This window comes from Amphimedon queenslandica, unplaced genomic scaffold (genome assembly GCF_000090795.2).
Source record: "Amphimedon queenslandica unplaced genomic scaffold, v1.1 AMPQUscaffold_13144, whole genome shotgun sequence".
Lineage (NCBI taxonomy): Eukaryota > Metazoa > Porifera > Demospongiae > Haplosclerida > Niphatidae > Amphimedon > Amphimedon queenslandica.
Genome location: NW_003546620.1, coordinates 64,339 through 77,252, shown reverse-complemented (window position 1 = coordinate 77,252; position 12,914 = coordinate 64,339). Strand labels below are relative to the sequence as shown.

The following is a 12,914-nucleotide window of genomic DNA, read 5'->3' as shown; positions in this document are numbered from 1 at the left end:
ACTGTCAATTACAAACTTATGGAAATGAATTAGCAATTTTGAGCCATAAAGAATGTATTCATAATGCCGCAATGACTCCAGGAAATTTGCAATAGCTAGCACAGTGTGCTCCTGTATGAAAAACTCACCTATGGCTACTGGGGAATATCCCTCCTTAGGATGACAAAAAAGAAATGCATAATAGTACATCTTAGGCTTGTCAAGTTCAATTATTTTAGTGATACAGTTGTTCTAGTTGCATCTAAAAAGAGTGCTTTGGTGTCCCTGCATGTGATACAACCTAACACACACTTCAGTGATACAAATAATAAATAACGGAAAAGTATTTATCCTTTGTTTGTACTTGCCCATTGTCTTCAATTACACGTCCTTCATATCCTCACATAGTATCATTAAAGATTGCAGTAGATTTAAATGCTTATGCTTTGACAATTTCCTTCTGATGATATCTTCCGCAAAACCATGATACTCTGTCCGACCTTATCTCTTTTTCCAGATTCTAATTCAGAATTGAGAATAGTAGAAAATAATTTGCGGTACAAGGTAGATGGAGACTGATGTTCCTGAGCGTTTTGTAGTTGTCTTGCTATTGATCGAATGTCTCTTGATCGACGTTCATCTGATGCATGCTTAACCATATTGCATGTGTAAGCAATTTTAAAGACAACATAATTAGGTGTACCACAAATGACTGCAGTAAAGCAAATTGGAAATCATTAAATCTGCAGTATCCATAGCAACAAAAGTGGTGAAAATGCCTTCCGAGTCATTGGTTGTTTTGGCCACAAATTCTAGAATGCAATCGAACAATATGGGTTACCATCTTCCTAAAGCATTACAATGAATTTCTTCACATCGTCTTTAGTTGTTGCAGCATCCCATTCTGACTTTCTGACCTCATAAACTTGATTCTTACTAACCACAGCTTAAAAATATTGACTGTTACATGTTTCATTTGATTCCATCCATAAGTATCACAAAGTACAATAATTGCTACAATGTGCATCCTACTTCTTTTGTTGGTGTTAATTGTAAAGGTGAGAGAGTTTGATTTTCATCAGATGCCAAACAAAGGCTGGTTCATTGTTGTGGCAAATAAAAAAATTAATGTATTGTCAAGGAGAAAATACTAAAAATTGAAATACGTAAAGCCAATGGCGTTCATATCTTTTACTATATTCTTAAATTATTTTATTTCTTTGTAAAAATGTGGTCCTGCTCAATAGTTATTAATCATTTTGTCTGATTATATACCAGTGGTGGGTGATCATCTGATGTCTCTCCAGGGATAGTATCTATTGTGATAATTAGAATAGCTTGATTATGTTATAAACCTTAGCACCTCAACTTGAACAGTGTCATGATCATCAATATCATTACAGACATTTGTCTCCTATAAATAAGCATGGTGAGGCCATTCTATAAAGCTATTTACCAATCTATCAGCAAGAGTAATGTCTTCCTAAAAATTGAAATTAATTTTAACTACATATAATTTTGATAGTAACTTAATTACCATTGGTGTGGATTCTGCCTTTCTCTTCAAGCACATACTCACACACTGTTTTCATTATTAATTCCACAATCTCTAATCTTAATGGAAATCATGAAGTATTAAAAAGTCCATTCATGTGACTTCTAATTACTTCAGCAACTTTATCATGTAATCCTTTCAGTCTATTGCCAGTTGCTGTGAACTGCTCTAGCCTGTCTTTTAGTTGGGTACTTAACTTTGCAACAGAATACAGCGCTTTAACCCAGCTTCCTTTTTAAGCATGATGCTCCTTGTGTAGGGTTATCTTTAACTGCTATAAATGCTCAAATGCTCAGGTTTTTTTTAACTGCTATAATGCAGTATCAATGCTCAAACATAGTTTTGGGAAGCTGGTGTTCTATTAAAAGATTCGTTAAATATGATTTTTTTGTTACCATTTCAACAAGGTCACACTTTCAAGACAACTGTCAAAAATTTAGATAAGAAGTTTCTTCTGGCTCAGAAGGGGAACTGATATAGATGTAGTATAAGACATAAAAAAATAAAAAAACAAGGTGAAGTAGGATTCCAAATGACCAACGAAATTTCATAATGAAAATCCGACTCGTCTCGCTAATTCTACCCTACATTGTACTTTTAATGTTATTATGCAAGAATTACGGATCACCTAGCAATGTAGAGTAGAATTTGCGTCACGAGTACGATTTTCATTTTGTATTTTCATTGGTCGTTCGAAATCCTACTTCATCTTGTCTATTTAAATGTTTATGTTCTTTTTGTTTTGACTTTTAAAAATAATATTTGTAGTATTTCTTTAGTTGCATTTCTGATACTTGTTGATTTTACACAAACAATAATTGTCTTTATTTTTATTATTCTTATGACATATATGAGAGACAGCATTGAATAGACATGCTGAAGGAATATCAACTATACAGATGACATGTGAAACTAATACTAGTCTTGACACAAGTCCTTGTTCAAGAATCTGTGAGCTAAGAGTGTCCATCTTCCCTGCTATTCCTGTTCTTCCAGGCTGTTGTCAAGTTCATAATTATCATTGCATATTATGCATCATGACATTAATTAATTGTTTGTTTTTTTAAATAAAATAAAATACCACACTTGATAAAACAGTAACATGTAAAATCAATACCTTCTTTTAGCTGGAAACCTCCACTAATGTATTGTAGTAAGTTGATTCCAAGCATAGCTTGGTAAAAAAATAACTTCTTCCAGAGCTGCAAATCTGAGCATGCACGACCACACCCAAATTTTGGAGCACATGGCAAGCTTTGTTAATTAACAAAATGGCAGCATGTTGCTGAGGTGGCTCGATCCAGCAGTCACAGTATCACTTTTTCCTTACTTCAAGAATGATCTGATGGGACATGGTCCTGCGCATAGACTGTTGAAGTAGATTGGTGTAAGAATTATTCTTGTCACACCAACTGATACTGAGATACACACCAACGACTGGATTGACAGGACTTGATGATAAAGATGATGATGATGATAAAGATGAAAAGGGGTGGCTGAACAAAACGGCCGGCATGCCGATTTTTGACTTTTTGCTTAGACAATGTTTAAAGCCACGCTAGTTGTACCATTGGAGTCCTCTGGTCAAGATAAGGTCCTCTAGAAAGTCTAGTAAACATAGGAGTGTGTTTTCCAGGTATAGCGAGGCTGCAAAAGTCATAGCAGCCATTTTGTTTGGGGGTAAATCCTACTTAGTGACACTACCGCATTACTAATATCTACAATACTAGATCAATAATAATGTAATATACATTTAACATGTAATGTAATATACATGTATCATATTAGTATGACCGCACTGTTGCTCCTATGCTGAACGTTAAAACAGTTCATGATAGTGTAAATTTGTACATAACCTATGCCTTGCTAAAAATCTAGGACGCCAAGTTACATCCAAAGAGTTACCACACCAAGATAAGACGAAATGTATCAAAGTGTGCATATCTCTGACAAACCGGAATGTATATAGACACAATATACAGAAATGAGTGTAGTTAGTGATGATGAAACGGAATCAAAATGTTAAAAATCAAGGCAGAGTTGCCACACCCAGATATTAGACGAAATGTGTGATAGTGTGCATTTATCTGAGAAAGCGGAATGTATACAAACGCATAGTATACCAAATTGTGTGTAGCTTATGATGAACAAACAGAATCACAATGTGAAAAATCATGCAACTTTCAAATATAAGACGACGTGTGAATGTGTGCATATATCTGAGAAACCGAAATGATATAAAAACAAACAAGCGTAACAGTGTAAAAAATATTCCTATAATTGATGTCACCACCTTGCAAGAATAACTGGATTTTATTAACACTTATAGAGGCTCTATTTACCTTCTTATGCTTCTAGAGAAGTCTTTAGACAGTATCTTTATGTCATCTTGCTGTTAGAAAGCTCTTAACTTTGTCCCAAGTTTAGCTGCCATTTTCTTTGCCGTGACCACACCCACTATGTAAAGGAGCGTGGGCAGGTGGTTGCTAAGGCTTATGAATTTTGTTATTTCTCCAATACAACATGTATAAAAGAAATGTAAGTGTGGACATACAAATATATAAACATCACACGTGAGTGAAATCATTTATATGAACGACCTGGGGGCGTACCCCCAGGTCATTAAAATACAGAAATGTGAGTAGTTAGTGAAGACAAAACAGAATCACAATGTTAGAAATCAAGGTGGAGCTGCCACACACAGATGTAAGACAAAATGTGTGAAAGTGTTCATATATTTGTGAAACCGGAATGTATACAAATACAAAAGATACAGAAATGTGTGCAGTTAGTGATGACAAAACAGAATTACAATGTAAAAGATCAAGGCAGAGCTGCCACACCCATATATAAAACGAAATGTGCGAAAGTGTGCGTATATCTGAGAATCCAGAATGTATACAAGCACAAAAGACACAGAAATGTGTGTAGCAAGTGTTGACAAAACAGAATCACAATGTTAGAAATGAAGGCGGAGCTGCCTGACCCTGATATAGGATGAAATGTTTGAAAGTGTGCATATACCTTAGAAACCAGAATGCACACTATCACAAAAGATATAGACATGTGTACATCAAGTGTTGATAAAACAGAATCACAATGTTACAAATCAAGGCGGAGCTGCCACGCCCAGTCATAAGATGAAATGTGTCAAAGTGTGCATAAATCTGGGAAACCAGAATGTATACAAACTCAAAAGGTACAGAAATGTGTGTAGTTAGTGATGAAAAAAGAGAAGCACAATCCTAAAATTAAGGAATAATGTTAATTGAAAGTAATTCATAAACATTAAAAATGGGAAAATAGTAGGATTGAGTTGGAAAAAAGTAACAAAGCAAGAGGGTACTTGCAAACTGGTATAGTCAGAAATCCTACACAACTACAAGAAGATTATTACCCAAAAGCATGGCAATTATCCACAGCCAACTATATGATAGCACTATATACAGCCTTTTTTATTCATGCAGTGGTGTAGGATTTCTTACCATAGCAGCTTGCAAGTACCCTCTTGTTTCCTTACTTTTTTCCAATTCAATCCTACTATTTCTTATTTTTAATGTTTTTTAATATAGTAATTTACATTCTGTTATGATTGTGTGGTTACGTTAATTATATTCATGATCATCACATGCGCATATGTTATAATGGCATCAAACCACAAACCCACAAAGTGTCTGCAGGTAGATTTTGTCTTCCATTTTGTTGCCTGCCCTTCTTTTAGAAACTACCTTTGTGGTCCTTGACCCAAGCCTAGAGGAGTGGTGTAAAAGCCAATTTGAACAGTTCTCTGGTTTAAAACATAATCCTCAAGATGAAAGTAGAAAATTCTGAAGAATTTTTCAGAAATTTGAATTTAGGCCTGTCTTCAGAGATGCTCCTGCTACATTAGAGTCCATTTTAAAGGTACCAGGAAAATTGCTCAGTGAAGGAGAGCTTATCTAAACCATTTATAAGGCTGTACAACGTAAAATAAAAGAGTTATATGTGTTTTAAAAGTATAAAAATGGCTGCCATCTTGAAAAATCCACCTGAATCCTACATATAGGCTATCGCCTATGTAATATATATACCATACCTTCGAGGTCTATATCAGTAATATGAGACCCGAGTCCCGAGATATCTTCCCGAGGCGAAGCCGAGGGAAGATATCGAGGGACGAGGGTCTCACATTACTGATATAGACCGAGAAGGTATGGTATATATAATATATTCTATACTTACTGTAAGATCAAATCACACAGGACCGCCTTTACGCATTTAATGATTGGTAGTGACAACCGATGGAGTAAATCTGACTAAAAGAGGTCTGCTCTAGTTATTAGAGTGTCCTTTGCTACTTACAAGAAACTGGCTGCTAAGAACAGAAAGATAAGGCCTAAAGTCGGGCAGCAAAGCGAAAGAGCAGAGGCACTGAGGCAGCCATTTCTTCACCACGTGGCACTATAAATATCATTAAAAACCATGCGGGGTGTATATTGAGGGCTGGGGTGTATATGCATAATATACTACCCGGCGGTGCCTTTGATGTTACAGTAACTATAGTATGTATAATAATATACATGTATGCTGCCATTTGAAATAAAAATAAGAAAATTTAAAAAGTGTGCAACTGTCATAGTTTTAGATACACATTAGTTGAAAAAGATACCTACAAAGTTAGCTTGGTCAGGCCTTAGTATTTAATGTTGGATGGGCCTTATCTTTTGTCCCATCATTATTCAAAATCCTTTTCAATGCTTTCAGTATAGATCTTGCACAGTGTCAGTGTAGTTGGTCCGGTCTTAGAAAAAGATATAATGTTAAGCTATATGTGGGTAAAGATAGTAGAACATAATACAGCATGACTTAAGACAATGACAGGGGCGTTTACTTGTTCCCCTCACTGTAGTTTCATCTCGAGTTTCATTCCCCTCAGTCTTGTTTAACTTATCTTTGTTGCACTGTAAAGTAAATCAATAAATGAATCTCACCTCTAACCTCACCTAGCAGTTGATCCACATCATGTTTGTTTGTAGCTGTGCTGTCAGAAAAAGATTATTCCCCTGAGTCAGCCATTTTTATTGTTAATGCCCATGCATTTGCCAAAAAATACTGTGAAAGCCACAAAGATTTAATTATTTCATTTAATGCAATGTGTGGCTGTGAATGTGTGGATAGCTTCAGCAGAGTTATGGCAGCCTCTTTGGCATACTGCCTTTGACTTGTTTTTTTAAAAAAGATTAGCAAAAATTTCCAAATTGACATCACCCTAATTCCATCACCTTTTCTGACTGAATCTAAATAGTTCAGTCATAATAGCCCTGATGAGAGAACTTCACAAGCATCATTAAGTACTTGATTATTATGTGCCATGGGTTTAGCTTCTGGTAAAATGCACACAATGATTTATAACAGCACTAGCCAACTCTAAGACCGTGCCATTCCATCCATTCTCCATTAGCTTATACGCTGCAGCAACTACATGTGCTTCTAAAATTATTTCCATGAAACCTTCAGTTGCATTTATATTTTTCTCAGTGTCCTCAGGCACCGATGAATGAATTATTAAATTTTTAACTTGCTATAACGTGCCTTTATCCTGCTAAATTTTTTTGTTGTATAAATGAGTCCACGTAGGCTGTAATGATGTACAACATAAAACTCACTTCGTAAAACCAACTACTTACCTTTAGAAACGTCATTCTACTGTGCCAGTCCACTAAACTGGAATTAGTCCTTCAAGTTTCTCCCATGTTGTCAAATGACTAGATCTTATAGCAGCTGCACGTTTGCATCTTGCTACGGTTAGCTGATCACAACCAAACAATACTTGCTACATTTCAGTGGAATTAGAAGTGAAAGGCTCACCATTTGAAAGTGACGTTTTCTGCTTCACTACTTTGGCACATATTTTTGGCTTTTTTCTAAAATTTTGCACATGTCATCTACCTAATTTTTATTGTGCAAATGAATTTCTAATGGCACCTGTATAAATAACAATTTTACATGCATACAAAATGTGAGTAATATGCATACAGTTGTTGACTTGCTCTTTATTTGATTAGAACCATCAAGAGGGATGTGGCACACAATTGATTTTCGATCAGTAACAAACTGCGCAAAATGGCAGAAAGTATTTTGCCATGATAATAATAATTGGCTATGGCATTATTATTTAACTTTGACATTAGAATTGATAGGCTTTGCTTTAGTCTGGTCACGCCCCTTCGCCGAGAGAGGGAAGGGTTTGGTGACACTGCTACAGAATTTGTTGCAACTTTCTCCACGTGTGCAATGATGCAAACGCGTCATCACATGACAGTCTCGTGATGACACGCCCAAAAATCACGTTTTTTCATGTGCTTACAAGCATGGCGCTGACTGAATGTCTGGTGTGTCAGAAAAACATCCCTCCTCAGCAAAGAGTGCTTCTGAAACGCCATGAAGAGCCTCTTTTGACAGTCAGAGACATTTTATTGCGAGATGGTAACAGAAATGAAGATCTGGGAAGATTTTGTGAGAGGTATCCAATGGCTTGTAGATCAGGATGTCATCCATTGCTAAAAAGAGCAGCTAGGCTTAGGAAAGACTTAGTAAACTGTGAAGAGCAAATTGAGAGAGGTATTGGGCAGTTTTTTGAAAGACAGAGTTCATTGTTGGTTGTTACTTCACATTCAGTAACTTCACCTTCTACACCCCGTAGCACCAGTTCTGCTCGACATAGGTCGCTATTCTCCATGTCAACTCCATTGCAAACTACGTGTAGGTCAATTAATGAACCTAGTCTAAAAGAGAGCCCATCAGTTTTTGTAAGTTTTTTGTCATGTACTTGATTATATAGTTAAATATTCATTCACTTATATAGGTAGTCGTCAAGAAGAAGAAGAAGAAGCATAGAGCCTATCCTGTCAAAAAATGTTTCAAAACCTTGGCGAGATCTGCCGAACGACAAAGTAAAAAGTCAACTGTGAACATAGTCATGAAAGACAGTCAAATGAGGAAGTTAGTTGCTGTGAAGATGGGAAAGTTTGTGAAAAAGGAACTGCAGGAGACATGCTCCAATAAGGCTGAATCAAAGTTCAAAGATAAGTCATTGGATGCACTGACAAATTTTTTCTGGAATGAGACCCTTATTGATTTGGAAAGAACTGCTCCTGTGTTTACCCTCCTGTTGCATAACATTGTTGGCACTGACCTTAGTACGAAATCTCAAGGGCTGCCTAAAGAAATAATGAAGGTGTTAGCAGCAGGGATTATTTTACGAGCTCACAGTGAAAGGGCGAATTTAATTCAGCGTCTTCTGTCTGTTCTTCTTTATTCTAGTCATTGCCCAAAACAGGTAAATACTTCATATAATATTTATTGACTAATCACTATGTAATGTAGCTGTTTACTAGGTTACAGAAAATTGGACTCTGTGTTTCACACAGATCAGCCATTCGCATTATCGACACAATGGGAGAAAATTATGACAGTTCTGTTATTTCCTGGCGTGAGCAATTAATTGAACAATTACTTAAGGTAAAAAGAAATTAATATACATATAAAATGGATTTTTAAATATTCAATCTTTACAACAATCTCACTATCTGCTTAAATATAATAGGGAATGAACCCTGTATCACAATCCACAAATGAGGATCCTTTTGCAGATAATTCTGTTACTCTGGAGGATTGTACTTGTGCTGAGATAGCGATTGATATTCTTGATAAGGCAGATGAAGATTCACTGAAAAGTATACATGATAGTTCACCAGAAGAGATGTCTGACTCTGACGTCGCAACAGTACAGCCAGTTTTTTCGCCTCTAGCTAGCTGCAGTTCCAACATATCCTCTGTTAGTAATGAAGAAGAGGAATATGACAATGCAGCTGTTCCTTCGACTGCTCAACAACAGGTTCCATCGTTCAAATTGGTTGGAGATAACTTAGATAAGACTGTGCGTCCTAGACATGAGACAGTAGACCAGCATTCAAGTTCTCTTCACTTTTTTCATATGTTTGCTGTTAAAGACAGATGTGATACCACAGGTTTAGAGGATAATCCAGCACTATGTGATACAAGTATCTGTGATGTCACCACTATATTCCCTACAATTGCTGACGATGACGTCTTGCATCATAATGCAAGTATACTTGCTGCTCGAATTATAAGGAAAAGGTTCAATTTTTTTGCGGAGAATGTATGTCCAGTCACAAGGCATATTAAGCATAAATATACAAGAGAAATGGCACACAAATCAGAAGTAGTAAGTTAGCCTTAATTACATGTATAATTAATAAGTATTTTATTGCTAATACATTGTAGGTTCTTTTGGGCATTATTCAGAAATGTGAAACAAAGCATGAGGACATGATCAGTATTATGGATAAGTTACAACAGTATGTTCCTACTGTATCTCAATCCACATTTCTTCATGATCCAGAGACCAATGATGAGGTTAAGTTATTCTTGGACAAGTTTCATTATGTATTGTTTGGAGGTGATCAGTTGACAGTGGAAAGGGCAGTTGGTAGTAAGCACGAGCGAAGTAATGAACATAGGGGAATAAATCGGTTGGATGGGCTAATACCTGTAGTAGAGGATTGGCACGCTAAGGTGGCATTGCTCAAAGAAAGTACATGTATACGTGCATTGTTTATACAGACATGCATGCATTATGTACATGTACACAACACCTGCAATGTACATCATAACATTAATAACTTATGTAGGCCATATGGAAGCTTCTTTACAAAACAAATTCTGGTGGAGACACTGGGATGTTATACCATCTTCGTAATCGTATACAGAGACAAAGTGTGACATTTGAAATTAAGTCTGATCCTACTGCGTGTGAAGAGTTCTTTTTGCTTATAGTGGAGTCACATATAGTTAGCCTTGCAATGAGAGAATTCGATATAGAATCGCTTGAGTCTGCTCCAAAGCATCCCAAGTTCAGTTATGAGGATTTCCTGATACAAACACCAACAAATAGAAAGGAAATTTTTATGAATGCAGTGTCAGAAATAGTCAAGAAGTACATGTATTTCTACAATGGCTAATCGCCACCGGAAACGGATATTGTTAAAGGCTATGCAAAGCATGTCATTTCACTGGGATTGCTGTACATGGAATATTGTGATGGAATAAGAGAAGGGGATGGAGAAAGGATAATTAGATGTTGGCGTTACATGTTATTGATCTTCAAAATGACCAACAAGAGGAATTATGCCATACAAGCAGCAACACTACTACTACAACATGAATTCATTTTTACAGAAAGGATGAAGGAGCAGTTACTGTGGAGTAGGACCATCAACACGATAGGAAGACCTGGTAAAAATATTCCTATGGACCTCCATATGGAGCATTTAAATCGTGTTGTCAAGGATGCAATGCGTACGCTGTCATCAAATATAAATGAAGGTGTAGCTGTAGACAGAATTGGTAAGAGTTTGAAAGTGCTTGTAAACTTTGTAGAAAATTTTGATAAATGTTCAGATGTCCCTTCGTTGCATGGCTGCCATTCTGCTCGCTCTTCACAGAAAGATTTAGAAGTTGTAGTAGAAGAATTACAGAAAGCTGATATATTTAGTGATAACAGGAGACAACACAGTCACTTCCCTAAATGTAATTAAAGTATGTTTTGTAATGTTGTGTGTACCGATCTTAAGGTGTGGTTAAAAACAGTATTAAAGAAAATTGTACATTGATAATTTTAATGACTATAATTGATTGTTGATTAATTTAATAAATTATTAGTTTAAATGAGAATTAAAAAATCAAATTGCACATTCACTACATTCACACACCATAACACATAAGTCACAACAAATGCATTGGTTTTTACTAGTATCAGAAGAATATTCAAAATCTTTAAAGAGTACCTGTCTTCGGCAAACAGAAGCATTTTGGCAGTAATTACGGATGCTTTCCTCCATATAAGGATGAGACAAGTCTCTCTTGGAATAAAATAAAATAGCACGTGCTGGTTGGCCATCACGACCTGCCCTACCAGTTTCCTGAATATAACTTTCTACGTTTATAGGTGGGCCCCAGTGAATGATTCGTCTGACATTAGGGCAATCTACACCCATTCCAAAAGCTACTGTTGCCACTAGGATTCGTAGCCTAGACTGAGACAAGAAAGATGTTAAGATTGCAGATTTAGTACTACTGCTGTTGCAAGCATGAAACATATCAACGAGACGGAATGGAGACACATCAGGATATCCAATAGGTTCAGTAATCTCACTCTTTAGTTCCCGCTTGAATGTTAAGTATAAGTCTGTGCAATCCTTGTATGTGCGACAGAAAACAATAGTTTTATCAGTATGTCCGCGTTTCTCACGAAGTTCGTCTATCAAGTAAGACAATTGTATTCCAACTTCCTCCTACTTTTCACATACAGCATAGAATATATTTGGCTTTTCAGGTGACCTCACAATGGTAACAGGTTTTTTCATTCCTAACAAACGTATCACCTCCTTACGTGTACTCATTGATGCAGTTGCTGTTAGAGCCATGAAATTTACAATGACAGAAAAATACCCGCGAAGATCACCTAGTTTGCTAAATTCTTTTCTGAAGTCTCTTCCCCTATAACATAACAGAAATTGTAAACAATGTTTTTGTAATCGTATTAACATACCATGTCTTAACACAGTGGGCTTCATCAACAATTATACCAACCAACAGTTCTTCAACTGATGAACTTTGAAAGACATGTCTCCAGTCTTTTCGAGTTAATAACACTTCTGGAGTCGTAAATATTAAACGATAATCCCCTGATACAATCCTATCCATTTCCTTTTCCTCATGTCCTAAAACACAAATGGCACTCACACCCTTCTTTGTCAGAGCTTCCACCTGGTCTTGCATCAAAGCATGCAGGGGAGAGACTACTATTACAATGGACCAAGGTGAAGTATGATGCTTAACAGAATCAAATAATGCTGGAAGACAATAGTAACACAATGACTTCCCAAAACCAGTGGGGAGACATGCAAAAACATCTTTTCCTTCAACAAAGGCAGTAATGACCATTTCTTGCTCTGCTTTCAGCTTTCTATAGCCCATTTCCTCAGCAACGCTACGCAAAAGACCAGGAAGCAGGACTCTCTTTTGATTATCAGCCATCTTAAAGTTACTCAGGGGAGTTACCAGACCAGTCAGGTGATATCACATGACAGATAACACTTACACGTGGCTCGATAAAGCTGATTGGTGCGCAAGATTCGCTGCACAGTGCAACAAATTCTGTAGCAGTGTCACCAGACCCTTCCCTCCCTCGGCAAAGGGGCGTGACCAGACTAGCTTTGCTTTAGAAGGTTTATTTTACTTTTTATGTAGCAATGCTTTTTCAACTTGAATGATTACAGACTTTGAAACATCAGAAATTTTGCTCAAATCAATTCTA

The 12,914-nt window shown here is 36.5% G+C and overlaps 1 protein-coding gene across 1 annotated transcript; it reads right to left on the bottom strand.

Moving 5' to 3' along the window:
* Nucleotides 1–11,277: 11,277 nt before the first annotated feature.
* On the bottom strand, nucleotides 11,278–12,578 carry LOC100635912 (ATP-dependent DNA helicase RecQ-like). Its single transcript, XM_011407892.2, has 3 exons — nucleotides 12,147–12,578; nucleotides 11,941–12,094; nucleotides 11,278–11,889 (listed from the first exon to the last, which is right to left on the bottom strand). The coding sequence occupies exons 1-3, from the start codon at nucleotides 12,572–12,574 to the stop codon at nucleotides 11,278–11,280; spliced, it is 1,194 nt and encodes a 397-aa protein (XP_011406194.2). The 5' UTR covers nucleotides 12,575–12,578.
* Between the last annotated feature and the right edge of the window lie 336 nt (nucleotides 12,579–12,914).